The sequence below is a fragment of the Anolis sagrei genome, chromosome X (assembly GCF_037176765.1).
Source record: "Anolis sagrei isolate rAnoSag1 chromosome X, rAnoSag1.mat, whole genome shotgun sequence".
NCBI classification, from domain to species: Eukaryota; Metazoa; Chordata; class Lepidosauria; order Squamata; family Dactyloidae; genus Anolis; species Anolis sagrei.
Window position 1 is genome coordinate 19,344,794 of NC_090034.1, and position 27,204 is coordinate 19,371,997.

The 27,204-nt window shown below is 43.9% G+C and overlaps 1 protein-coding gene across 2 annotated transcripts; it reads left to right on the top strand.

Annotated features, from left to right (window-relative positions):
- Positions 1-6,215: 6,215 nt before the first annotated feature.
- Positions 6,216-26,827, top strand: NAGPA (N-acetylglucosamine-1-phosphodiester alpha-N-acetylglucosaminidase). 2 transcript variants are annotated; one of them, XM_060786584.2, is made up of 11 exons: positions 6,216-6,352; positions 9,836-10,321; positions 11,056-11,195; positions 11,311-11,419; positions 12,333-12,461; positions 13,600-13,808; positions 15,196-15,243; positions 16,756-16,884; positions 18,840-18,956; positions 20,038-20,086; positions 24,407-26,827. In XM_060786584.2, exons 1-11 carry the CDS (start codon positions 6,228-6,230, stop codon positions 24,621-24,623), a joined length of 1,758 nt encoding a protein of 585 aa, XP_060642567.2. In that variant the 5' UTR covers positions 6,216-6,227; the 3' UTR covers positions 24,624-26,827. The 2 variants fall into 2 exon arrangements, with proteins under 2 accessions (XP_060642567.2, XP_067329611.1); XM_067473510.1 differs by having other exon boundaries at positions 24,458-26,827.
- The last annotated feature ends 377 nt before the right edge of the window (positions 26,828-27,204 follow it).

Sequence of the window (27,204 nt, forward strand, 5' to 3'; positions counted from 1 at the left end):
TGTCTGACTCTGGGGTGTGGTGCTCATCTCCATTTCTAAGCTGAAGAACCAGCGTTGTCCATAGACACCTCCAAGGTCATGTGGCCAGCATGACTGCATGAAGCAGCGTTACCTTCCCACCGGAGCGGTACCTACTCACATTTGCATGTTTTTGAACTGCTTAGTTGGCAGAAGCTAGGGCTGACAGCGGAAGCTCACGCCGCTCCCCAGAATTGAACCTGCGACCTTTCTGTCAACAAGCTCAGCGCTTTAACTCACTGCGCCACCGGGAGCTCCAATCTCTCAGTTACTCACATGCTAATGAATGGATTGCACTCAAATCAGGTTCGCTCATTGCATCCTTCACACTTGATTAATAGAGATTGTTTTTTTTCTCCCACTCTGGACATTCAACAGGTATATGTATACTCCACTTGTTGTTTTATTACCATCAGATTTTTTGAAGATGCCAGCCACAGATGCAGGAGAAATGTCAGGAGAAAATGCTGCTAGAACACATTGGCCATAAAGCCCGAAAACCACACAGCACTCCAGTGATTCCGGCCATTTTTTGTTTTTGTCTTTTTCATATCAGGAGTGACTTGAGAAACTGCAAGTCACATCTGGTGTGAGAGAATTGGTCATCTGCAACAACGTTGCCCAGGGGACGCCCAGATGTTTTATCATCCTGTGGGAGGCTTGAAGCTGGAGCCGACAGACTAGAGCTCACCCCGCTCCCTTGATTTGAATTGCAAACCTTTTGGTCGGTAGTCCTTGCGCCACCGGAGGCTCCATGCTGGCCGTGAAAGCCTTTGACAGTGCATTCATTCTGCTCCACCTGCTTCCATTGCTGCAAATTGAGGCTGCATGGAGAGCTGTGTTTCCCAAACGGTGCCCCCCACAATGTTTTGGTCTTCACCTTCCAGAGTTTTGGACCATGTGTCAAAGCTCTTGGGAGCTGAAGTCCAAAAGTTCCGTAGGACCACACTTTGGGAACCAGTGATTATTCATAGACCATAAATAGGATACAGTTTGACCCCACTTTTAATTGTCGTGGCTCAATGCTATGGAGTAGCAAGTGTTGTAGTTTGACAAGGTCTTTCACCTTCTCTGTCAAAGAGTGCTGGTGCCTCCCCAAACTACATCTCCTAGGATTGCCATGGCAATTCAAGTAGGGTCAAATCGCATTGTCCTCAGCCTATTGCAATGCTGCAAACAAAGGCTGCATCTTGAATGTGGAATGAATGCAGTCTGGCACTTCTTTAGCTGCTTTGCCTCAATGCTTTAGAAGCATGTGAGTTGTAGTTTGACAAGGATTTCATTTACACTGCAGAAGGAATGCAGTTTACTTACTTTGGCTCAAAGCCGTGGAATTGGGGGAACTGTAATATTATAAGAGGACTGGTGTCTCGCCAAACTACAACTCCCAGGATTCCATCACATTGTATTGAGCTTTGGCAGTTAAAGACGTGTCAAACTGCATTCATCTTACAGTATAGATGCCGGGAAAATGAGGCTCACTGCCGTCTCTGTCTGTAGGCCACTTTGCGGGGGCCTCAGCATTTCCATCATCAGCAGAACAGATATACAATGGGGACACAGCAAAGTGGCACTGGGACGAAGGGTCCAGATTGCTCTCTATTTGTTGTTGCTGAGCGCCAAAGGCAAGTTCTTCTGGAACGGTTCTGCTGATGGTTTGCGTCAGGGGAACAAAACTCTAATTTCCCCCTCCCTTCTAGGCTGCATTTGATTATGGGGAAAGCGAAGCATTGATTTGTGCAAATGTGATCAGAGGTAACCCCCCCCCCCCCTTTCCAGGGCTCTATAAAAGATAGTTCAAAATCAGGGAATTAATAGTTTTGCCAAGGACACCAGGCTGAATTGATCCCATAATCCCCTATTTCTCCTCCTGTTTTTATGAATGGAGTCCGACTACTCAGTGCTCCCCTGAACTTCCATGCACCCCCCCCCCATGAACTCTTATGAGTTCTTATGAACTTTCATGAACTTTATAGGAACTTTTATAAACTCTTGCCAAACTTTATGAACTTCTATGGACTTTGGAGGGGCTGACGTGACTTCCCCTTAGACCCTGCATGATGCCTGCTTTTCCTGTGAACTCTGTGTATGCTCCCTTGCTCCGTTCCTCATTCCCTATATGTATGTATATCTATATAAGGAAATATGAAGGAAAGCAACCTTTTTCAAGAACCAGCAACTCATGACTCTTGGGGTTTCCAAACTTCCTGACCCAGTAATTCAAAAAGACTCCACCAGATCAATTTGCATGAACGATAGATAAATGACTCTATCTATCTGGATAGGGAGCTTGCTGGAGAGGAAGTCACAGGGAGGAGGGAGCAAGCTTTCTGCTTCCCTGGAGACTAGGACACGGAACAATGGCTTCAAACTACAAGAAAGGAGATTCCATCTGAACATTAGGAAGAACTTCCTGACTGTGAGAGCCATTCAGCAGTGGAACTCTCTGTCCCAGAGTGTGGGGGAGGCTCCTTCTTTGGAAGCTTTTACATAGAGGCTGGATGGCCATCTGTCAGGGGTGCTTTGAATGCAATATTCCTGCTTCTTGGCAGGGGGTTGGACTGGATAGCAAATGAGGTCTCTTCCAACTCTATGATTCTATGATTCTTGGAGGACTGATAGCCAGGCCATCCAGAACAATAGAGTCTATGGACATACTGGATCACCCGATATAAATGGCATTTCCCCATCTGTGAGGAACCGGAGATTTTGTCATGCCTCCCTACTGTGTCACATTCTGATCCGAAACCAAATCTCTGTTTCAACAATGCACTCCATATTGCAGCAAGGAAAAACAAAAGGACCTGGCCTCTCGGGTCCAGACAAAGATGTTATTTCAAAGGAATCAAACAATAACCTCGGCCAGGCTTGAGAGCCTAAAGCAGGGGTCCTCAAACTTTTTAAACAGAGGGCCAGGTCACAGTCCCTCAAACCATTGGGGGGGCGGATTATATTTTGGAAAAAAATTAATGAATTCCTAAGAACATTGCACATATCTTATTTGTAGTGCAAAAACACTTAAAAACAATACAATAATTAAAATAAAGAACATTTTTAATAAATATACTCTTATTAATTTTTCAATGGGAAGTGTGGGCCTGCTTTTGGCTGATGAGATAGGATTGTTGTTGTTGTCGTGAGCTTTCAAGTCGTTTCAGACTTAGGTTGACCCTGAGTGAGGGTAAATGACCTTGGAGGGCTGGATTCGGCCCTTGGGCCTTAGTTTGAGGACCCCTCGCCTAAAGCTATCACCCAGCCATTTGGCAAACACTGGCCATTCTTAGTCCAGTCAAGTAGACATTTCTTCATTGTTTCCCTGTTGCCCGCCTCCCTTCCACCCCATTGGCTAGGCGGCCAAAAGCAGGGCCAGGGCCCTCATTGGATCTCCTCCTGGCTTGCTGATGTCACAGCCAATCATAACAAAGCCAGCTCGGGGTGGGGTGGGGTGGGGTGGGCGGGCGGTCATAGGAACTTTTGAATCTGAAGTCTACATATATTGTATTTCTCTGCCCTGTGTTATGTCAATTTTGTTGGCAGACTACTGCAATTGTCATCCTTTCTAGCTGGAATGAAATAAAACCTTGGTGGCTTTCTCTTCAACTTGGTGATATTTATTCTAGAATACTGGCTTCTCACCAGGCAACTCACAATGGCTTGGATCTCTCTATCCATAGCCACTCTAAATTGCTCGACAACACAAAGAGGACAACAGACTGTGGAATGAATGCAGTTTGGCATCACTTTAAAAGCCATGCATCTATGTCATGGAATCATGGTGACCCTGAGGGCCGCGGAGGCCCCCGCCTTCAAGTTGGTTTGAACTGCAGCAGAGAGTTCCGCAGTTCCTGGAGGCCGCAATTGGGACAAACTGATGAAATGTGCCCCAATAGACAGCTCAAACTAGGACTGCGCTCAGCCTCTGCTACTTTTCCCCAAGCCCTAACATTGTATCAGTTCCCTAATAAAAGTACTTGAGAATTGCAACTTTTAACTTTTCCGCTTGATACTTTGTGTCTTTCACTTGCCTGAACTAACCAATGCATGAAATAAACCTCTTTCTAGGCTCCGGGGAACCGTGAGCCTGCCTGGGATGCTTTCCCGGCGTCCCAGGGACGCTGGATCTGCGTCAACCGAAACCGTGGATACGGGAACCCCCTTTTGGGCCCCCGTATCCGCAAAAACCTCAAAATGGCAGATCGGCTCCGTTTTAATGTCATATTTTTCTGTGCTTAATTCTAAACTAAACTGCTATTTTGCTTTTCTCATTTTGGATCCCTACGCCCAGGAAATAACCTTTCTATTTTTGAGAATATAATTTGACGGAAAACAGCTGATTGCCAAAAATCGCCGGTTCCGTGCAAACAACCAACTGTCCCTCACCGCCGCTCACCCCTGCCTGGACCCGGGGACTTGATGCGGCTCCCCCCATGGGGCTTCGGAGATGGGCCAGGGCAGGAAGTCCAGCCCTTGGGAAGGAGTTATAGTTTCCCAAGGACCAAGCTGTGGATTCGCAGCAGATCGACTCGGAGTCCATCTGCTAACTTTTACTAAGGCAAAAAGGACTTTCTGTTGCCTGTTTTGGACTACAGGACACATCTATTTCCACGGACTTTCTCAAGAAATATCCGACTCCAAGTTTTCAAATAAAAAGATCAATTCTTTTATTAAATATCTGGGATGGGGATGGGATCTTTTTGTACTATGTAAGGTTTATGTATTGATTGTATATGTATGAAATATTATTTGCCCTTCTGCTTTCCCCCCTTGCCCTCTGCCCCAGAAAAGGAAACATTCAGTGCCAGAAGGAGGGCCATTATCTCCCTCGATACCAACCTTGCCACCAAACATTTGCATGAACAATAGCAACTGGAGATTCTTTGTTTATTTTCTGAGTTTGTCTGATAGACAAGGAATTTCTTTGGACATTTTAAATTCAATCATAAAAGGGCGAGACTGGCCCCAAGGGTCTTCCTGCCCAGGTCTGTTTATCTTCATCCACAAACCCATCAGGAAAACACCCCTTATCAGATCAAAACAGGAAAACTCTTCTTAAACTAATCAGCCTTTTTCAGCCAAACAATGCCTCGATGTTCCAGCGGGCCGGCAAAGTAATAATCCCATTTTCTTCCCATTGTCCACGCTCGTCCCGCCTCCTCTGATTCGTCCATCCATGGAAGCTAGAGGAGCGTCTGCATTGGCTCCCCAGAGGCGGGGAAGCCTGCTGATTAGCCCAGAGCGAGGCGGGCCACCAAGCCTCTTCCCAGCTGTTCGAACTGTGAACCAATCAGCAAGAAGCAGGGCGGGGAAGGGCGGGCGGGAAATTTGAAACGTTTTTCTGTACTTTCCCTATAAAAATGCCTGTAAACTCTGTGTTGGCATGCTTGTGGTGGAAATATTCCCACAATTGCATCCGATCTCAGCTGAATCGCTAATAAAGAACCTTGGTCGCCATCTTCTTCCACTTTGGTGAGATTTTATTATTTTTTAAATATTTTTCGCTGCTGGAATTCGCTTCTCTGTTCTCACCAAGGTCTAAGGGCCCTCTTTGGTGCGGTCCTCGGGGTCTCCTTTACTGAGGAGACCGTTCCAAAAGCGGTCTCGATATCCATGGGAGTTGTCGTTTGACAAGGTCTTTAGCCTCCTCTGCCCAAGATCCATGAGGACAGGTGGGTAAGAAATAAAATAATAATAGTAATTAGAGTGCTGGGACCAAGCTACCAGCCCAAAAATTCCATAACATTGAGCCATGGCAGTTAAATTGATGTCAAACTGAATTTATTCCACAGTGTAAATGCACTGAGAGCCACTTTATCATTCCCTGGAGTGCTGTGTTGTGTTTAGTTGTGTTTGCACCATGTAATGGGGAATGTTTAGGGACATGTAACTTTCCCTTGAAGTTGTTTTATAACAGACCTGTGCAAACTTGGGTCCTGCAGGTGTTTTGGACTTCAACTCCCACAATTCCTAACAGCCTACCGGCTGTTAGGAATTGTGGGAGTTGAAATCCAAAACACCTGCAGGACCCAAGTTTGCCCAGGCCTGTTTTAGATCATCTCTGAAACTTTCTCTGTCTTAACAAAAAAATAGCAGCAATTCTCGCATTCGGCCAGCAGAGGGGGCGAAAGAGCAACCAGGCGCGGCGCTCCAAGTTCTCCCTCGGCGTTGCTTCTCACGTGACTGCTCGCCATGTGACTGGGCCGGGGCTCAATATGGCGGCCCCCAGGGAGTGGTCCCAGCGTGGGCTGGGGAAGAGGCATTGCCTTGTCGCCCTTGCGGCTTATTTCGTGGCTCTGCCCCGCTGTTTCCTGGGAGCTCAGGCTGGCAGCGTAGCCTGGTGAGTGTCCCAAAGCCGGGGGAGACCCTACTAACTTTAATCCAATCAGAGACTAGGCCGAAGTGTTTACTTTCCTAGGTTGCTGTGAGTTTTCCGGGCAGTTTGGCCATGTTCCAGAAGCATTCTCTCCTGACGTTTCGCCCACATCTATGGCAGGCATCCTCAGAGATGGTGAGGTTTGGTGGAAACTAGGCAAGGGAGATTTATGTATCTGTGAAATAATGTCCAGGGTGTTTGAGGCATGTGTGAATGTTGCAAATAATAATAATAATAATAATAATAATAATAACAATACTTTATTTATACCCCGCTCCATCTCCCCCAGGGGGACTCGGTGCTGCATACATGAAGCCATGCCCATCAATATAGTACATACATTATAAAACAAAACATAGCAATACCTGAAAAAAATACATAAAATGCAAAAATAAATAAATAGCCAGCTTGATTAGCATTGAATATTGTTGTAGCTTCAAAGGCTGGCTGCTTCCTGCCTGAGGGAATCCTTTGTTGGGAGATGTTAGCTGACCTTGATTGTTTCCTGTCTGGAATACACAGACAAGACTACACAGAGAAATCTACAAGCACGTGGACAATTTCAACAGAAAGGAGGAAACCATTAAAATGAACACTCTGGAACAGGGGAATTCCAGAGAGGAAACAATCAGGGCCAGCTAACTCCTCCCAAGAAATGATCTCCCAGGCAGCAACCAGCCAGGCTTTCAAGCTGCAAGGCCATTCAGTACTAATGTCCAGGGTGGGAGAAAGAACTCTTGTCTACTTGAGGCAATTGTGAATGTTGCAATTGGCCACCATGATTAGCATTTAATGCCCATGCAGCTTCAAAGCTTGCTTGGTTACTGCCTGGGGGAATCCTTTGTTGGAAAGTGTTAGCAGCCATAGCAGAGCACCTGATGAACCAACTTGGACACAGCATATAATTTGAGAACACAGAAATGCTGGACCACTCTATCACCATGTCAACTACACAGAGAAGCCACTGAAATCTACAAGCACGTGGACAAGTTCAATAGAAAGGAGGAAACCATGAAAATGAACACTCTGAAACGGGAATTCCAGACAGGAAACAATCAGGGCCATCTAACACCTCCCAAGAAATGATATCCCAGGCAGCAACCAGCCAGGCTTTGAAGCTGCAAGGCCATTCAATACTAATTTAGGTGGCCAATGGCAACATTCACACTTGCCTCAAATAGACAAGGGTTCTTTCTCCCACCCTGGACATTTTTCCTCAGATATGTAAACCTCACTTCCCTAGTTTCCAACACACCTCACAATCTCTGAGGATGCCTGCCATAGATGTGGGAGAAACATTAGGAGAGAATGCTTCTGAAACATGGCCATATAGCCCGGAAAACTCATAGCAACCCAGTGTTTCTGGCCATGAAAGCCTTCAACAACACATATGCTTTCCATTAGATAGGCCCTCTCTGGATCCAGAAATTGTGCTGTATCGTGGAATTTGTTTTTAAGCACTTTTTGATCTATAAGTGTGTGTACGTTAACTCAATATTTTAAAGAACAGAATTAGTTGTAAATGAGTTTACAAGGTGAAATATGTCCAGAGAAGGGAGACCAAAGGGATCAAAGGTCTCGAAACTTATAAATCCCTATGAATTAGTGAGCTCTGGATGTTTAGCTTGAGGATAAGAAGGCAGAGAGAAGGAAGCATGAGAGCCATTGTTTTGTTGAAGGCTTTCATGGCTGGAATCACTAAGTTGTTACAGGTTTTTTCGGGCTATATGGCCATGCTCTAGAGGCATTCTCTCATGACATTTCGCCTGCATTTATGGCAAGAATCCTCAGAGGTAGTGAGGTCATATATGCAGGTGAAATGTCAGGAGAGAATGCCTCTAGAACACGGCCATATAGCCCGAAAAAACCTACAACAACGCAATGAGAGCCATTGTTAAGGATTTGAAAGGAGTTCACATTAAGGTCGCATCTACACTGCCATATAAACCAGTTTCTGTATCCAGATTATCTACTTTGAACCGGATGTTAGTGTCCTTTGGGAGATGGTAGCGGGGTATAAATAAAGGTTTATTATATTATTATTAGACCCATATAATTATTTATTTATTTATTTATTTATTATTTACTTTATTTGTATACCGCTGTTCTCAGCCCTTAGGCGACTCACAGCGGTTAACAACAAGAACAGCAAAAATTCAATGTTACCATAACACGGTATAAAAAACAGTGAACATCATAACATATTATAGAAAAGTATACAATTAACAACAATATACAATTAACACCAATAGCCATTCGCTAGCGTCTCATCACTAAAAACATCCAAAGCAGATAATCTGGATTCAGAAACTGGATTATATTGCGGTGTAAATCCAGCCTAAGACCCCTACTACACTCCCATATAGTCCAGATTATGAAAGCAAATAATCCACATTATCTGCTTTGAATTGGATTATATAAGTCTACAATGCTATATAATTCAGTTCAAAGCAGATAATCTGGATTTTATATGGCAGTGAATAAAGGGCCTCAGAAAGTTCCAGCTTGTTTTCAGCTGCTCTGGAGGCTAGGTCACAATGGAGTTGTAAATTCAAATTTTAGAAAAAAAGATTCCACTTAAACATTAGGAAAAACCTTGTGATGGGAAGAAGAGCTATTTGACAGTGGAATATGCTGTGTTGGAATTCGCAGGAACCTCTTTCTCTGGACACTGTAAAGTGGAGGCTGGATGGCTGTTTGTTTGTCGGGAGTGCTTTGATTGTGTCTTCTTTTATGGCAGAGGGTTGGATTGAATGACCCTTGTGATCTCCAGCTCTAGGACTCCATGGTATTACATTATTTGGGTGAAGTGTGCATGCTGTAACACAGCCACAAACCTGTCTCAGTGGATGCAGGATTCCAAAACGACCCTTACAGTTGGCATAAACCCTTTTTCCTAGTTCCAACAGACCTCACTACCTCTGAGGATGCTTGCCATAGATGCAGGCGAAACGTCAGGAGAGAATGCCTCTAAACCATGGCCATATAGCCCAAAAAAACCTACAACAACCCAAATGGCCACTTATTTGTAGGTTTCAAAAAACAAAATAAAAGACAACAAAACATTTCAGGGAGAGGTCATATGACTCTGTGCACATTGATGTGATAGAATTAATGCAGTTTGATACCACTGTGGCTCAATGCTGTGGGATCCAGGGAGTTTTGCAGTTTGGTGAGGTGCCGTGACTTTTTGGGAGAGGAGGCAAAAGACCTTGCAGAATTGCAGCTCCTGGGATCCCATAGCATTTAGCCATAACAGTTTAGGTGCTGTCAAACGGCATTCATTCTACAATGTAGATACAGTGTAGAGCAGGCATAGGCAAACTTCGGCCCTCCAGGTGTTTTGGACTCCCAACTCCCACAGTTCCTGCCCATGCCTGGTGTAGAAACTTGACTGGAGTGAGATGAAAGTGGTATTATTAATATCGGAGACTTCCCACCTTCCAGGGATTCCAGGAACGCCGATCTCTTGCTGCCGTATCCTCCTCCTCAACATGGACCTCAACGTCGCCTTCGCTTTGTCAGGGAGTGTCGGACTCTCCTCCTTGGCAACACAACTCATGAATCCTGGCCCAGCGACAACAGCAGCGATTCCTCACTGGCCATCACACGCGGATTTGTTTCGTACATTCCTCCAAAGGGTCCCAACAGTCGACAGGTGTACGGCCATTTCACAGTCGTAAGTGACCCTCTTAGGACGTTCTCGGTGCTGGAACCTAGAGGGCCGGGTGGATGCCAATCCTGGAGCACAGCAACAGTGGAGGAGACCGCCAGAAACGGCCAATGCCTGGTGGCTCAGAACGGGGGCTATTTCAACACGAAGACAGGACAGTGCCTTGGGAATGTGGTGAGCGACGGGCGACTTGTGCAAAGCGCCGGTGGAGTCCAGAATGCTCAGTTCGGCATCCGAAAGGATGGCACCCTGGTTGTCGGGTAAGAACTCTACATTTTTCAGTGTACTTTTCCCCTTTCAATCAGGCATGGCAAACCAGAGATCAGCTGCCAGAAAGAGGCCAGGCCCCATCTACACTGACCATTTAATGCAGTTTCACACCAGTAATTTTTTATGTGTCAGGAGCGACTTGAGAAACTGGTGTGAGAGAATTGGCTATCTGCAAGGACGTTGCCCAGGGGATGCCTGGATGTTTTGATGTTTTTCCATCCTTGTGGGAGGCTTCTCTCATGTCCTCGCATGGGGAGCTGGAGCTGACAGAGGGAGCTCATCTGCACTCTCTCCGGGTTCGGGCCTTCAGTCCTGCTGGCACAAGGGTTTAACCCATTGCACCACTGGCGGCTCCCAGTATTGAAGAAAGTACTTTTGCTGTGCAGATGATTGCATTGGAAATCCTAGAACCAGATTGAAGCCCAATGCAATTAATCATATAAATCATCACTTTAGTTCTGGAATTAAGATAATGCTGACATTTCATATTAAGTCAATCCAGGAAGTTCAAAAATGTAATAAAACTGCCCTTTTCCAAATGTCATTAAAAACTATAACTTCATTGATTTTTTTAGTGACTTCCTATCACTCCTAGATCAGAACAGAAGATCTTTCAAGGGATTTCAGGACAGATATGAGTGGCCTATGCTTGAGGTCTATATGAGGCAGACAGTTTTGGTTGTGATATTTCTGACACTCTCAACCTCCCTCTTGTCTCTTCCAGGTACCTTTCTGAGGAAGAGGTCTTGGCGAAAGAGAACCCCTTTGTGCAGCTCCTGAGTGGGGTGGTTTGGCTCCTGCGAAATGGGGAAGTGTATGTGAATCAGAGCCAGGCTGTGGAGTGTGACGAGACACAGACGACAGGTAACGTCCCAAAGCCTCTGCTGCCAGAAAGCCAGCTCTCCTGCAAAACACCCTAGATATTGGTGCCATTGCACAGAGGATGACCATTGCCTCTATGTGTCTGTTCTTGCAACAGGAACATTTGACACGTTCATCAATACGGTGTCTGCCAGGACGGCTGTGGGGCACGACAGGCAAGGACGGCTGGTCTTGGTGCATGTGGATGGGCAGACCAACGCAAGGGGGTAAGTCGTCATAGCTGCCAGAACTTTCCTCTTAGAGTTCACCTACATCGGGCATGGGCAAACTTTGGCCCTCCAGGTTTTTTGGACTTCGACTCTCACTATTCCTAACAGCCTCAGGCCCCTTCCTTTCCGCCCTCAGCCTCTTAAGCTTAATCCTTTCAAATACAGTTTCAAGAGTCAGTCTACAAATATAGTCATAAACATGATAGCATGAATCCAGGGCAGGCTGCCTATGCCACACATGAAACTAGAAACAGGAACAAACTTAGAAACTTGAATACATGAATTCCCAAAAATCTAGGGCTAAGAACTGAGTGCTGTTCACCTGAATACAATGTTGCTCTCATGAAGAATTGTACCAGCAGAAACCATTTAAAAGGCCTCAATCCCTCCCATGACATCATTCATCACACACCTGCTTTTCCTCTCCTTATCTCTAAGCCGCTGGGAAAAACGAGTCTATCTCTGTTGTACGCTCTGCCTCCCAAGTTCCAAGTGCCTGGATCTGGACAAACATTCATCTCCCCCATTTCTCTCAGCCTGCACTTCTGGCAGCTTCTCATTAGAACTGAAATTGATTTCTCCAGTCTCGTGGGAACTGCTAGGAGATTCCAAAACAACTCTCTCCAAGTTACTTCGGTCCTCCTCTGGCCCCTCCAAATCTACCCCAGCATCCCCTTCCTCATCTTCTGAGCACTCGGAATCTGACCAAGCTACAGCATTCTCTGACTCCAGAGATTTGCTCTGAAAGAGAAGACAGTCAGGTTTAAATGATGGGTGAAACCCAGACTGGTGCTTCAGATGAAAAAAATCAAGAAAGCAGATTTTTCTATCCATTCATGTGGCAATCAATACTGCTTTCCTTTCTTCATTTGATGCTGTTCTTTGAATTACTCCCTTCTTTGCTCCACAGTCTGAACCTCTGGGAAATGGCAGAATTCCTGAAGAAACACGACGTTGTCAATGCCATCAATTTAGATGGTGGAGGATCAGCCACCCTGGTCTTGAACGGCACCCTTGCCAGCTACCCCTCCGATCACTGGTAGGCGCCCCTTTATTACTTAAAGCTTATTGGAATTTTCATTTAAGATGACACTGGCACAAAATGAACTCCAGTATCATCATTTTGTTTATTGTTCATTTGAGCTCATCTCTCTCTCATACACACACACACACACACACCTATATATATACACATAGGGGGGGGGTGTGTGCGCACACACGTGCGTGTTTGTTGGGCAGGGTGTAGGTGATAGAGTATGCATGTATTCTGATTGGTTTGTCTGTACCAAGGCTCCTCCATGGCTTGATGGATATGAACCAAACTTTATGACTCAACTTAAAGTAATGCAGGGGTTTGAACTCAATAAAACCACCCCTTTCAGGCCCAGAGCAAAAGGGGGGGGGGGGGGAGTAACAATGTCAATTCACTGTTGCTAGGTGAAGTGGCCCTCTGTGATTTCACTGGGAAAGGAAGGAAATGAAGTGGATTGGCTGCTGTTAGGTGAAAGGGTGAGATGGAGAGAGAAAAAGGAAAGGAGGAAGGAAGAGAAAAGAAGGGGGAAAGGAAAGAAGTCAGAAGGAAGGGAAGAGGGAAGAAAGAACAGGTAAGGAAGGAAGAGAGAAAAAAGAAATGAAGTTCTGGTGAGGCTACAAAGAAAATAAGGAGGTGGGGAGCACAATGGAGGAAATGAGAAGAAAAATAAATTAATTAAACAGATTGTGTTTTGTAATGAAATGGAATGGAAATGTAATAAACTTATTAATAAATGAGGAGAAAGCAAGGAAGGGGGAAGTATGAGGGAAGGGAAGGAAGGAAAGAAAGATGGGAAAGGAAGAGAAGAAAGAAGGAATGGAGGAAAAGAGGAAGTAAAAAGTAAGAGAAATGAAGAGAGGGAGGTGTGAGAGAAAGGCAAGGGCAAGAATGCAAGAAAGAAAAGAGAGAGGGAGGAGGTGTGTAAGGGCAATGAGGGAAGGAAGGAAAGAGCCATGAAGAGAGCCTCCTCAGAGCTGGAGAAGGGAGAAAGCAAGCAGGCAGCAGCCCCTCAGATACCTGTGCAAACCCCAGTAAAATATGCTGTGGCTCAAATAAAGGTCAGTTGACAGCACTCCACTTCCACTGACAATGGACTAACATGGCTACAATCCCACTGGTCTCCCTCTCTGTCCCTTCTTCCCAGTGCGTTTGACAACATGTGGCGCTGCGCTCGGCCCATCTCGACCATCCTCTGCGTCCATGAGCCTCCTTGCCAGCCTCCGGACTGCGGGGGACACGGGCGCTGCCTCCTGGGGCAATGCCACTGCGATGGGGCTTTTTGGAAAGGCCCCGCTTGCAACATCCTGGACTGTGGCCCTTCCAACTGCAGCCTGCATGGGATCTGCACACAGAGTAAGAACAGCCTTGGGGTTTTCAGAATACATTATTAAAGGTAATACCAGCAGTCCCCAAGTTACTAGGAAATGATTCCTGGTTAAGAAAGGGGCTGAGACAACAGGACGTGAGAAGAACCTTCCCCCTCGGAAGGAAGGGAAATCCACTCCTGGAAGAGTTATTATCAGGAGGAAAAGGGGTCTCCACTGAAGCTTTCTCATCAATCCTAAGAATAAGAATGATGATGATGTTACACGATACGAGGATTTAAAGATTGAACTGCAAAGATTCTGGCACAAGCCAGTCAAGGTGGTCCCAGTGGTGATCGGCACACTGGGTGCAGTGCCTAAAGACCTTGGCCTATGTTTAAAAACAATTGGCGCTGACAAAATTACCATCTGTCAGCAGCAAACGACCACCCTACTGGGATCTGCATGCATTATTCACAGATACATAACACAGTCCTAGACAATTGGGAAGTGTCTGACATGTGATTCAATACAAAAGCCAGCAGAGTGACCAATTTTGTTGTGTAATAATCTTTTTGTGTTAATAATAATAATAATAATAATAATAATAATACATAAAATGAGGATTTAAAGATCGAACTGCAAAGACTCTGGCACAAGCCAGTAAAGGCGGTCCCAATGGTGATCGGCGCACTGGGTGCAGTGCCTAAAGACCTTGACCTGTGTTTAAAAACAATCGGCGCTAACAAAGTTTCATCTGTCAGCTGCAAAAGGCCATGCTACTTGGATCTGCATGCATTATTCACCAATACATCACACAGTCCTAGATACTTGGGAAGTGTCTGAGATGTTTATTTATTTACTTTATTTATATACCGCTTTTCTCAGCCCTCAGGCGACTCAAAGCAGTTGTGCCAGATGTGATTCAATACAAAAGCCAGCATAGTGATCTTGTTTGCTGTGTACTAATCTTGTGTTTCAAATAATAATTTTATTTTTATCCTGCCACCATCTCCCAAAAGGGACTTGGGGTGGCTTACCAGGCACGTAGTAGTGTAGTAAAATACACAAAATACAATAAAATACATAGACTTGTATAAAACAATAACACAGCAAGCCAAATTTCTCTCTCTCTCTCTCTCTCTCTCTCTATATATATATATATAAACAAACACTTTGGGCTGGAGTTACACTTAAAAACTGTACCTGTTCCAGCTTACACACAAATTCAACATAAACTTAAGTCCATATAAAATAAGTAGAAAACGCCAAATAAAAACAAACAATATTCAAATTGACTTCCCACCTTCCAGCCCAAAGACATTTCTGTAAAAACTTCTTCTAAATTTGCCAAGCGTCTGGTCTTATTATAGCCATTCATGTCTCTTTTGTGTCCCATCTCTCCCCCCAATTTTCTCCATTCTTTTCTATTGCAGCGGGATGCCTTTGCGATGCTGGCTGGGAAGGCACAAACTGCAGTGAAGGTAACCCAATTTTTTTCTCTTCTGCGTTGCTGGTTTGTTTAGTTTGCTTTCCATTATTTCATATGATTTTTATAAATTCTGTAGAACAATGTCAATATTGTTGATGGTGATGCACTACTATACCTGTCTACCCAGAAGTAAGGCTCGTTGAGTTCTGTGAGTTTCGTTCCTGTTATATAAAGTATTTATTTATTTATTGTGTCAGGAGTAAACCAAACAATTGCATTGCATTTTAAAAAACACAACATTTGTAAACTTGGCATTCTATTAAATGTCCTTTGACCACTTGGAGTGCCTCTGGTGTTGCTGCAAGAACGTCCTCCACTGTGCATGTGGCAGGGCTCAGGCTGCATTGTAATAGGTGGCCTGTGGTTTGCTCTTCTCTGCATTCACATGTCATGGATTCCACTTTGTAGCCCCATTTCTTAAGGTTGGCTCTGCATCTTGTGGTGCCAAAGCGCCTTCGAAGTCGCCCAGTTTTCTGTGTGCCCAGGAGGGAGTCTCTCATTTAGTATCAGCCATTGATTGAGGTTCTGGGTTTGAGCCTGCCACTTTTGGACTCTCGCTTGCTGAGGTGTTCCAGCGAGTGTCTGTAGATCTTAGAAAACTATTTCTTGATTTAAGTCATTGACATGCTGGCTGATATCCAAACAGGGGATGGGCTGGAGATGTCACTGCCTTGGTCCTTTCACTATTGGTTGTTACTGCCCAACGGATGTCAGGTGGTGCAATACCAGCTAAACTGTGATTTCTCCAGTGGTGTAGGGTGCAGACACCCCGTGATAATGCGGCATGTCTCATTAAGAGCCACATCCACTGTTTTAGCATGGTGAGATGTGTTCCACACAGGGCATGTGTACTCAGCAGCAGAGTATTATTTATTTATTATTTGGGGTTCTTGTACCCCGCCCTTCTCACCCCGAAGGGGACCCAGAGTAGCAAAGCACAAGAGCAGATGTCTTCACTGTGTCTGGTTGTGACCCCCAGGTTGTGCCAGTCAGCTTTCATAATGTTTCTAGCACCCACGTTTTGCTTGATATTCAGGCAGTGCTTCTTGTAGGTCAGAGAACGGTCCAGGGTAACTCCCAGGTATTTGGGTGTAACGACCAGAAGCGTTATATGGAGTAATTCATATGCATATACATATGTATATGTACATTCCACTTTGAGTGGATAACCAAACTGCAGATAATGGCGAACCCTATGAACACACGACTTTCAGAGGAAGCATTCCATTGAGTCATGCCAGAGGAGCTAGGAAATGTCTAGAAAGGACATATTGAGTCAGATCCTGGTAAATAAGCAGGGCTCTTGGTGAGAGTGGGTTGGAGGTCTCTCTTCGTAAATCAAAGCTAACTTGATGGTTGTTCACAACAACAAAGACAGTGCACCATCAGGATCCCAGTAGTCCCATTCTGGCTTAATCTCCATTCTGTTTTAGAAGTTCCCCTTTGCCCAAAATCGAGAGCAGGTTCTGTCTATGGACTTGGGCTTTCTTCCTTTTTTCCCCAGTCTGTGCGAAGGGATCCTATGGGGATGGCTGCCTCCAGAAATGCCTTTGCCTCAATGGTGGCCGATGCGACCCTGTCCACGGATCCTGCACTTGCCCAGATGGCTACCAAGGAAAACTCTGTGAAGAAGGTAGGAGACAGTCTTGTTGTGTGTCCACAAGAGTAATTTAAACCTAGTCTGCCCTACATAAGCATTATTTGCCCACTTAAACTAGTATAGATAGTGAGACCATATTGGTGGAAATAATAATAACTGCGTCTTTATTCCATTTCCCCCAAAACGATCCTACAAGTAGTACACACCATTCCTCCACTCCTTCTCTACTATTATTGTAGTCATGCCAAATCCTTTGTGGCTCATTAGCCTTACGTGGAGACACTAGCCCTGAGCTGAGTGTGCATTTGGCACAATCTTGAGTTTAACTCATGATTATAGGCGTTGTTTTTTGGGATTCTACTTCCCAGAACCTCTGTGGCCAGTGGAAGTGGCAAATCTGTGAGTTGTAGTCCTCCAAAGTGTATTTTCTATGCTCTTATGAGATTTCATTGCTAATGTATATTGGATAGAGGAGATGGACATATCTGAAGGACAACTCAATTCAGAACCCCCTTGGAAAGCTATGGTTGAGCCCCCTTGTCTGAAAGGCTTGGGAACAGGATTTTGGGGGATTTCTAAATATCTGAATAAGGGGAAAGGGGGCGAGTCAGACATCCAGGCAATGGGATCTTGGTCTCACTATCATCCCAGACAGAAGAGGGATCCTTTCATTAAGTCAAAAAGAGACCAATTTTCTTTCTTAACCCAGTGTTATCTCAAAAGGGAGCAGTATGGTCTTTGAGAGTTGCAGAGATGGAGATTTCAATGAGCATGAGGTTCAGCTATCATATTTCCTTGCGTAATGACCACACCTCAATTTTTGGGTGACAAAATTATTGGTATTTTTGTGTTCTTCACCAATAGTTGCAAGAGCCATTTGGGGCCAATCCTGCCCTCCTTTCTCCAAAAGCAAGGCTTTTAAAACCTATGAAACGGAGGTCTCTGGAACTTGGGTCTCCCTTCCTTCGTCCCAAGAGTGCCATTCATATTTGGCAAATTGCGTTGACTTCAGAGAAGGAAGGAAGGAAGGGGAAATATTCCTTTCTCCAAGGCAAAGTATTGTATATACTTGAGTATAAGCCAAGTTTTTCAGCCCTTTTTTAGGCTCAAAAAGCCCCCCTCGGCTTATACTGTAGTCAAGGTTATTTATTATTTTACTCTGTTGTTGTTGTTATTATTATTATTATTATTACTGCATTTACATTATTTTACTCTATTATTATTACATTTATTTTATTCAACTTATTGATATTATTGCATTTATTGTTTTTCTCTATTTTTATTATTTATGTTTATTATTGTTATTACATTTATTAGTTTACCTTAATTTATTATTACATTTATTATTTTACTCTATTTTATTATTACATTTATTAGTTTACTCTATTATCATTGTTTTTATTACATTTATTAGTTTACTCTATTTATTATTATTGGAAGGATATGTAAGCACATTTACACTGAAGAAGGTTAGAGTAAGACAGCTTTATCTTAAATTAGTTTTATGTAAATATTCAAAAACGTTTAACCTACCGATGCCTCAATTTACCAGTAGCTGCTGCATTTTCCATCTTCGGTTTATACTTGAGTCAATCCATTTTCCCAGTTTTTTGTGGTAAGATTAGATGCCTTGGCTTATATTCGGGTTGGCTTATACTCGAGTATATGTGGTAGTTTAAAAAGGTGAAACAAACAGAAATGGAACTGTTTGTTTGAGGCTGGATCCTCCGTCCTCCTCTTTTCTTAGACGCAAGGTAGTTCATACCTTTTCTTAAAAAGCAGAGCATCAAAGGCATAAGAAATGTAATAATAGAGTAAAATAATAAATGCAATAATTTTTTCATTGTGTAATAGTCACACCCTCTAAAAAGTGTGACTTTTATGCAGTGAAACACAGCCTGACTTTGTGTTTGCCAAAAGAAAATGTTGCCTCCAGCTGTTGAACTCTGTATGATGCTTGCTTACTTGTCCTGACATCTCCCTTTCAGCCTGCCCTGTCGGACAATATGGCCCAAACTGCCAGCATTCCTGCCATTGTCCAAACCAATGTCCTTGTGACCAGAAGACGGGCAGCTGCAATATTTCTTCTGCATCTCCTGGAATGGGTGAGTTAGGTTTCAAAGGCAGTAGAAGTATTCATCTGGAATATCAATATCCAAAGATATCTTCTAGCACCATTGAATTAAACAGAAACACATGTTCTGGGCTTAAGCACTCTTGTCTGCTTGAGGCAAATGTGACCCTGATTGAGTCTTGTCTGGAATTGTCCTGCTTTTTGAGTGTTGCTCTTTATTTACTGTCCTAATTTTTTTAAATACTGGTAGCCAGATTTTGTTCATTTTCATGGTTTCCTCCTTTATGTTGAAAATGTCCACATGCTTGTGGATTTCAATGGCTTCTCTGTGTCGTTTGGTGGTTGTTAGAGTGGTCCAATATTTGTGTCTTCTCAAATAATATGCTGTGTCCAGTTTGGTTCATCAGATGCTCTGTTATGGCTGCTAACACTTCCCAACAAAGGATTCCCCCGGGCAGTAACGAAGCAAGCTTTGAAGCTGCATGGACATTAAATGCTAATCAAGGTGGACAATTGTAACATTCACACTTGCCTCAAGCAGACAAGAGTTATTTCTCCCACACAGATATATAAACTTCACTTGCCTAGGTTGCTGTGAGTTTTCTGGGCTGTATGGCCATCTTCCAGAAGCATTCTATTAGATTTGGTCTGGCCATTTTTTAAATGTTTATATGTCACTATTGATTGTTTATTATTTTTTGTTCATGTGATTTATATGATTTGTATTTTATTGATTATTTTATTGATGTTGTGTTTATTGATGTTATTGATGTTTTGTTCGATGTATTTTGGGCTTAGCCTCATGTAAGCCACACTGAGTCCCTTGGGAGATGGTGGCGAGGTATAAATAAAGATTGTTGTTGTTGTTGTTCTCTCCTGAAGTTTCATCCACATCTATGGCAAGTGTCCTCAGGGGTTGCCTAGTTTCCAACAGACCTCACAACCTCTAAGGACACCTACAATAGATGTGGGTGAAACGTCAGGAGAGAATGCTTCTGGAACATAGCCATACAGTCTGGAAAACTCAAAGCAACTCTGTCTCCTGTCTTTGTTTTGTTAGGAAATAAGTATCTAGACACCTGCTAATATTTGCTTCTTATTCTCGTTATCAGCGAGACAGTGCTTGTTAAAAGACAGTCAAGAGGAGCACTTCTTCACACAGTAAGTCATATCGCTATTTTTTGCTGATTGTTGTTGCAAGTTGTTTGCACCATAAGACGATGCTAAATTAAACCTCTTAGGGATTTCTTGGCAAAATTTGGTCAGAGGAAAATTGCAACGGGTTCCTCTGGGACTGAGAGAATGTAATCAACTCAAACAGGTTTCCATGACAGAGTGGGACTTTCAACCCTTGTTTCCAAAGTCTTTGTCCAGAGCTCAAACCACTACATCACCATTGCTTTTGTTTTTGTTGTTTCCTCACCAGAAATTCCTCATTGCATTGTAGTCTTCTGCCTATCTTCACGATCATATCTTCTACGAACCAACACGAGCCCCAAGATCATCCAGGGAGGCCCTCCTCTCACTGCCACCTCCGTCTCAGGCGTGGTTGGTGGGAACGAGGGAGAAGAGGGCCTTCTCGGTGGTCCCCCCCCCCCTTACCCTGTCCTCCTTCCGCAAGAACCTAAAAACATGGATGTTCTGTTGTGCCTTTGATTAGGCAGTTCCAAAGAATTGGCTCTTTAATACATAAGTTCAAGCACTTTATCATGACCCTCCCTTCTACAATCCTGACATTATAAAGCCCAGACATTGCTCTCCCATCCCTGCCACTGAAGTTTGCATTTTCCCATCGCTCTAGCTAGGAATTGTGCACAAACTCAGAGCACTCTGAACTCAGCATGGCAATGTTTTATGATATTATGTTTTATTGTGATATGTTTCTATTTTGTTTTGTTTTTATTTTATTGCATGACGTTTTAACTCTGTGCTCTCTGGGCTTGTTTCTTTGTAAGCCGCCCTGAGTCCTTTCGGGGAAATGGAGGCGGGGTATAAAATAATAATAATAATATTAATAATAATAATAATAATTGGAAGAAGCCCCCGGTGGTGCAGTGAGTTAAACTCCTGTGCTGGCAGGACTGAAGACCGACAGGTCGCAGGTTCGAATCCAGGGAGAGGCGGATGAGCTCCCTCTATCAGCTCCAGCTCCTCATGCAGGGACATGAGAGAAGCCTCCCACAAGGATGATAAAACATCAAATAATCTGGGCATCCCCTGGGTAACGTCCTTGCAGACGGCCAATTCTCTCACACCAGAAGCGACTTGCAGTTTCTCAGGTCGCTCCTGACACGACAAAAAAAAATATTATTGGAATAAACTGAAAGCAGAAAGTGAGGGCTTTCCTTACAATTCTTTGCTCACTATTTTTGTGTGTGTCAGGAGCGACTTGAGAAATTGCAAGTCGTTTCTGGTGTCAGAGAATTGGATGTCTGCAAGGAGGATGTTTTGATGTTTTACCCGGGGATGCCCGGATCTTTTGATGTTTTACTATCTTTGTGGGAAGCTTCTCTCATGTCACAGCATGGGGAGCTGGAGTTGACAGAGGGAGCTCAACTCGCTCCCCCCAGATTTGAACCGCTGACCTGTCAGTCAGCAGTCTTGCTGGCACAAGGGTTTATACTAAATGAGTATAAAGGTGCTATAGCCATTTTTAAGACAATGTTTTAGTTCCTTTCATTATTTCTACTTTTGTTTTCCCCCTCCCCAATTTATAGCTCTCCTTTGATTCACAAAAAAGACTCAGGCAGCTCACAGAAATGCCAACAATGAACAAAACACATGAATTAAACAGATCAGTAAAGGTTAAAAAAACAGAACGCACCCAATATTTATTTTTATAGATGAATATCATATTGCTCTTTATAGTAGTTCTTGGCTCCATATAGTAGTACTCACATTTGCTGGGGTTAAGAGCACAGGATTCGTGTGAAACATTTTAAACAAATATATAAGACTATTTTCTTAGCCTGAGAGAAGACCTCTTTAGGAATCTCTGGGTCTTCCACCACAACTTTATTATCAACTAATGCTGGCAAGTGTTGTTTTTATTATTGACTAGCTTGGGTATCCAGTGTTGCCCGGGTTATTTGAGTCATTTTTTATTTTATTGTGCAAAATGCATAAGGTTGTGGGTGAACTACAACTCACATCATGCTAGGTGAACTTCCTGAAACCCTATCAGTGGTTACAAGCTTGTCATTTAGGTAAGTTTGCTCTCTAGATGCATTATTGGTGAGGTCTGTGTGGTGTCTGACTGCAGGGTGAACTACAGCTCCCACTATGGTGGTTCAGTACCCTCAAACTCCTACAGTAGGTTCAGTTGGCCTTGGGGATTCTGTGTGCCAAGTTTGGTCCACATCTGTCATCGGTGGTAGTCATAGTGTCTCTGGGTATAGGTGAACTACAACTCCCAAAAAGGAAGGTCAGTTCCCCCCAAACATCTCCAGTATGTTTGGTTGATCATGGTGGTTCTGTGTGCCAAGTTTGATCCAGGTCCATTGTCGGTGGGGTTTAGTTTCACTGGTTGTAGGTGAACTGCAACTCCCAGAAATCAAGGTCAATCTTTCCGAAACCCCTCTAGAATTCAAATTTGGGCGTATTGGATATGTATGCCAAGTGTGGTCCAGATCCATTGTCATTTGGGTTCAAAGAGCTCTTTGGATGTAAGTGAACTACAGCTCCCCCAAATCAAGGTGAATCATAGAATCAAAGAGTTGGAAGAGACCTCATGGGCCATCCAGTCCAACCCCCTGCCAAGAAGCAGGAATATTGCATTCAAATCACCTCTGACAGATGTCCATCCAGCCTCTGTTTAAAAGCTTCCAAAGAAGGAGCCTCCACCACACTCCGGGGCAGAGAGTTCCACTGCTGAACGGCTCTCTCAGTCAGGAAGTTCTTCCTCATGTTCAGATGGCATCCCCCCCCCCCCCAGTCCTCCAGTATTTTTTGTTGGTCATGGTTCCATGTGCCAAGTTACATCTGGGTCCATTGTTGATGGGGTTCAGAGTGCTCTTTGATTGTAAGTGAACTAAATTCCAGTACCTAGAACTCCCAAATGTTAAAGCCAATTCCCCCCAAAACCTACCAATATTCAAATTTGGGCATATTGGTTATGTGTGCTAAATTTGGTCCAGATTCATTGGTGTTTGGGTTCACAGTTCTCTTTGGATCTGGGTGAACTGCAACTCCCCTAAATCAAGGTCAACCCCCCCCCCAAAGCTCTCCAGTATTTTTTGTTGGTCATAGGGGTTGTGTATGCCAAATGTGGTCCAGGTCCATTGTCGTTGAGGGTCACAGTGCTCTGTCTTGATGCAGGGTGAACTACAACTTCCATCATGTTGAGTCAGTCACCCAACCCCCTCCAGTATGTTCAGTTGCTGATCAAGTCCACTCTGTTTGCAATGTGTCATAGAAAGGAGTAGGAAAGGGTTAAGGGAGAGGCAGTGGGTGGGATCATGCAAATGCCACACCAATTGAGAGAGCCAGAAACACTGGGATGCCTGTGGTGGAGGAAACACATAAAATCTAGGATGAAATTGTCCCCGTAGGAAAACCTTCACTTAGGTGATGAGCAATATTGTGTTGGTGGAGGACATTGGCAGGGCTCTTGGACATGTTCGCGGAGCTTGCTATCTATCTCATTGGAGGGAGAGCGCTTGCTGGCTCCTAAGTGAAATTCGTAGCTGATTGTAGAAGTGGAAGCCTGTCTGTGTAAGTGGACACCCCAGCCACATACACACGTACATATTTTCACTTTTATTATGTGCATAGTTATCCCACTTTCATCTCTTAACATGAGACTCAGTGACAGAGTCTTGCTAACAACAACAACAACAACACTTTATTTATATTCCGCCCTTCTCACCCTGACGGGGACTCAGGGCGGATCACAGTACACAAAATCGGCAAACATTCAATTCTGTTTTGTATAGACAGTATAGAGACAGACAGAACAGAAGGAGGTGTGTTGTTATTTTGACTCCATGTCCAGCTTTTTTTTTGGTGCCATGGAAGGTTGGGCTCGAATCCAGCCACAGGGGGTGCCATCGTTCCATCCTCCATGACGAAGAGCCATCAGGACTTCTTCTTTTCTTTTGGTCGCCCAGAACTTTCTGATCGTAAAACACCACCCCCGCTTTTAGTGGTACCCAATTTCTCTACTTACAGCTAAAGTTGTTTTCAAACTGCTTAGGTCAACAGTAAGCTGGGCTGACAGTTGGCAGCTTACGCAAACCTGGGGCTTCACACTTGCAGCCTTTCGGTTGATAAATCTTATAATTGCTGGTGACTTACCAGCTGTGCTAAACCCCCGGCCCATAAGGACATAAGAGATTCTTAAAACAAAATGTTTTTGTTCAAAGCTGTGAATACTCGTATCTGCAAAAGTCAGCCCTGCAGATGTGAAAAGCCGACTGTGTTGCTATCACAACTACTATTATTGTCAACGTTGTTTATTACCCCTGTTGATTGTCTTTACAGGAAGGCATGGATAGGTATAACGTTGAGTTTGTCCATCCTGCTTTTGTTCAGCGGTGCGATGAATGTGAGGCTGCTCTTGTGCCGATCCCCAGAGCAAAGGGAGCGTGGGAAATACACCTATCAGCCATTGGAGGACATGAACGGGGAGAGCCACCGTTGCCCATCGGCAGAAGACATCTGGGATGCCGTCCAGAGAGAAAGGGCCGATTCCCTTTGAGGAGAGAACGAACGCGGCGCTTTCCATCCCAGCAGCACTTTGTAGCAAAACCTTCCGTGGGTTTTCTTCTTCTTCCTTCATGAAGAACGGCGGAGAGTGGGAAGATGTTCATCACTGGAGAAAAGAGCCTGAATGATCCTGCGACATTTGGGCTCCTTTTAAAAATATGGAACTGTATTGATGATTTACAACTCTGGAAGGACACCTGAAAGCAAGGGTCTCCAAACTGTTTAAGCCCAAGGTTCATGGTCTCTCCGACTGTTGAGGGGCCCGGACTATATTTTGCAAGGAATATGAACGCACTGCCCATATCTTCTTGGGAGTGCAACAAAACCATGACAGAACAATACAATATGTAAACTGAAGAACAATTTTAGCCCAAAAGAAAACCTCACTAGTATTTAAATGGGAAATGTGGCCCTGCTTTTGGCTGGTGAGAGAGTCGTGTTAATTAGGATTGTTATTGTTGTGTGCCTTCAAGTCGTTTCACACTCACTGAGTTTTCTTGTCAAGATTGAGCCAAAGGGGATTTGCCTTTGTTTTCATCTGAGGTTGAGAGTGGGACTTGGCTAACGTCACCTTCTTTTTCTCCCCCCCCCTCTCCTTTTGTCCACCCTTCTCTCTGTCCTTCCCTCCTTACTTGGTGGCATGTGCAGCATGAAGGGAAGGAATTGGGGTGGCACAAAGGTAATTGCAATGTGGGGTGGATAAATTCCTTTGGTGGGCCGTATTCTGACAATGGGCCGTAGTTTACACACCTGCCTTAAAGCAAGAATTCTGTGACTGATCTGCATATGTGCCTTTGAGTTGCCTACTGACTTATGGCAACTCCATTCATTCGTAGGATTTCTTAAGCAGCAAATAATTAAGTGGTGATTTTGACAGTTCTTTCCTCCAAAACAAAGCCTCCAGCAGCTGATGGTCTCCCATCCAAGTACAATCCAGAGCTGAACTTGCTTAGTTTCCAAGATCAGACAGGATCTGGGTGTTTTTTTCCCCTGTGTCAGGGGCAACTTGAGAAACTGCAAGTTGCTTCTGGTGTGAGAGAATTGGCCGTCTGCAAGAATGTCGCCTGGATGTTTTGATGTTTTACCATCCTTGTGGGAGGCTTCTCTCATGTCCCCGCATGAGGAGCTGGAGCTGACAAAGGGAGCTTAACCCGCTCTCCCCAGATTTGAACCACTGACCTGTTGGTCAGTAATCCTGCTGGCCAAAGGATTTAACCCATTGTGCCACTGGGGGCTCCATGGGATTTGTTGCCTTTAGGGTATTTTGACTTATGCAAATGCGTCTTGCCAAGTTCCCTGATAAAATAAGCTCCTTTTTAATTTTTTAACACTCACGGGCACTAATATTTCCTTTCCACTGTTACTGTTTCAGGAAAAGAGACTTTTTCCCTCCCCAAACTGGAAGTTTTAGAGGCCTAAAACATCTGGTAAGATGGAAGGATGAAATGAACTAAAATTATAATAAGGGAGCAATGTGCAATCACCATCATTTCTGGAAGTTGCTCACTTGTGCAGTAAAAGTACAGGCTTTCCGTTCAATGGAATTACGTTGCCCAACCAGATCCAAACACCAGCAAAAAAGATGAAAGAAATGGTAATTTCAACAATTTTTTAGCAAGTCGGCGAAAGAAGCAGAAGCCAAATAGCAAAGTAGCTTAAATACTGGATTTGTCTGGTGGAAAGGCTGAATGTGAACCCTGTTTGGCTAGAATACTCTTATGAGTAGAGGCCAGATATCTCTTTCAGTGGCTGTCTAACTCACTGGATTGTTTAAATCATAATCGAATAAAGGCCTGGGAATCTTAGGTTTATTTCTTTCCTCCAAAAAGCTCAGAACTAAAATTCTGAAAAGGGCTTTAACAATATTATGGTTCTTACTTCCAATTAAAATGATGACAGAATTAACTGTTGTGCTTTAGGTTTTCATGAGTCTAACTTTGATCTCACGACAAAGGGTTTTCAATAATATTTTTTGAAAGACGTGTGTTTCCTTTGGGCCAAGAGAGATAGTTAAAAGCCTGACTCACTTTGGATGCACTTTACCTCGTTTTGTACCAACTGCTGAAACTCCCGGTTTTTTTGGTTTTGGGTCACGTTTGAAATGTACATGTTGAAATAATCTATTTTGTTATCACTGGAAACGAGAGAATGGAAGAAACATGGCATTTGTACCAAATAAACAGATTTTTTATCTCCTCTAATTACTTTTTATTTACTTAGGAGTTAAGATTTTGTAAAGGGGAAAATGTACTTTCCTTCAGTACATTCTGTACTGCAGTGGTTCCCAACCTTTTTTGGACCAGAGACTTTGACCAGGGACCACTCTCCAAAATTAGTACCAAAAAGGTTTTGAATCAGTTTTTGGTCAACTTTAGATTCGGTTTGGGGCACTGATTCAGAAAATTGCATTGGATAGACCACATCAGCTCTAGTTTCTGATACAGAACATATGCCAGTAGTCGCCATCTGCTCACTCACAGGAAACCATATTTAATAAGCCTCTGCACTATAAGAGGGGTTCGTGAGACCAGTCTGGTGAGGCTGTGAATCATATTTTAGTTCTTGTGGACCAC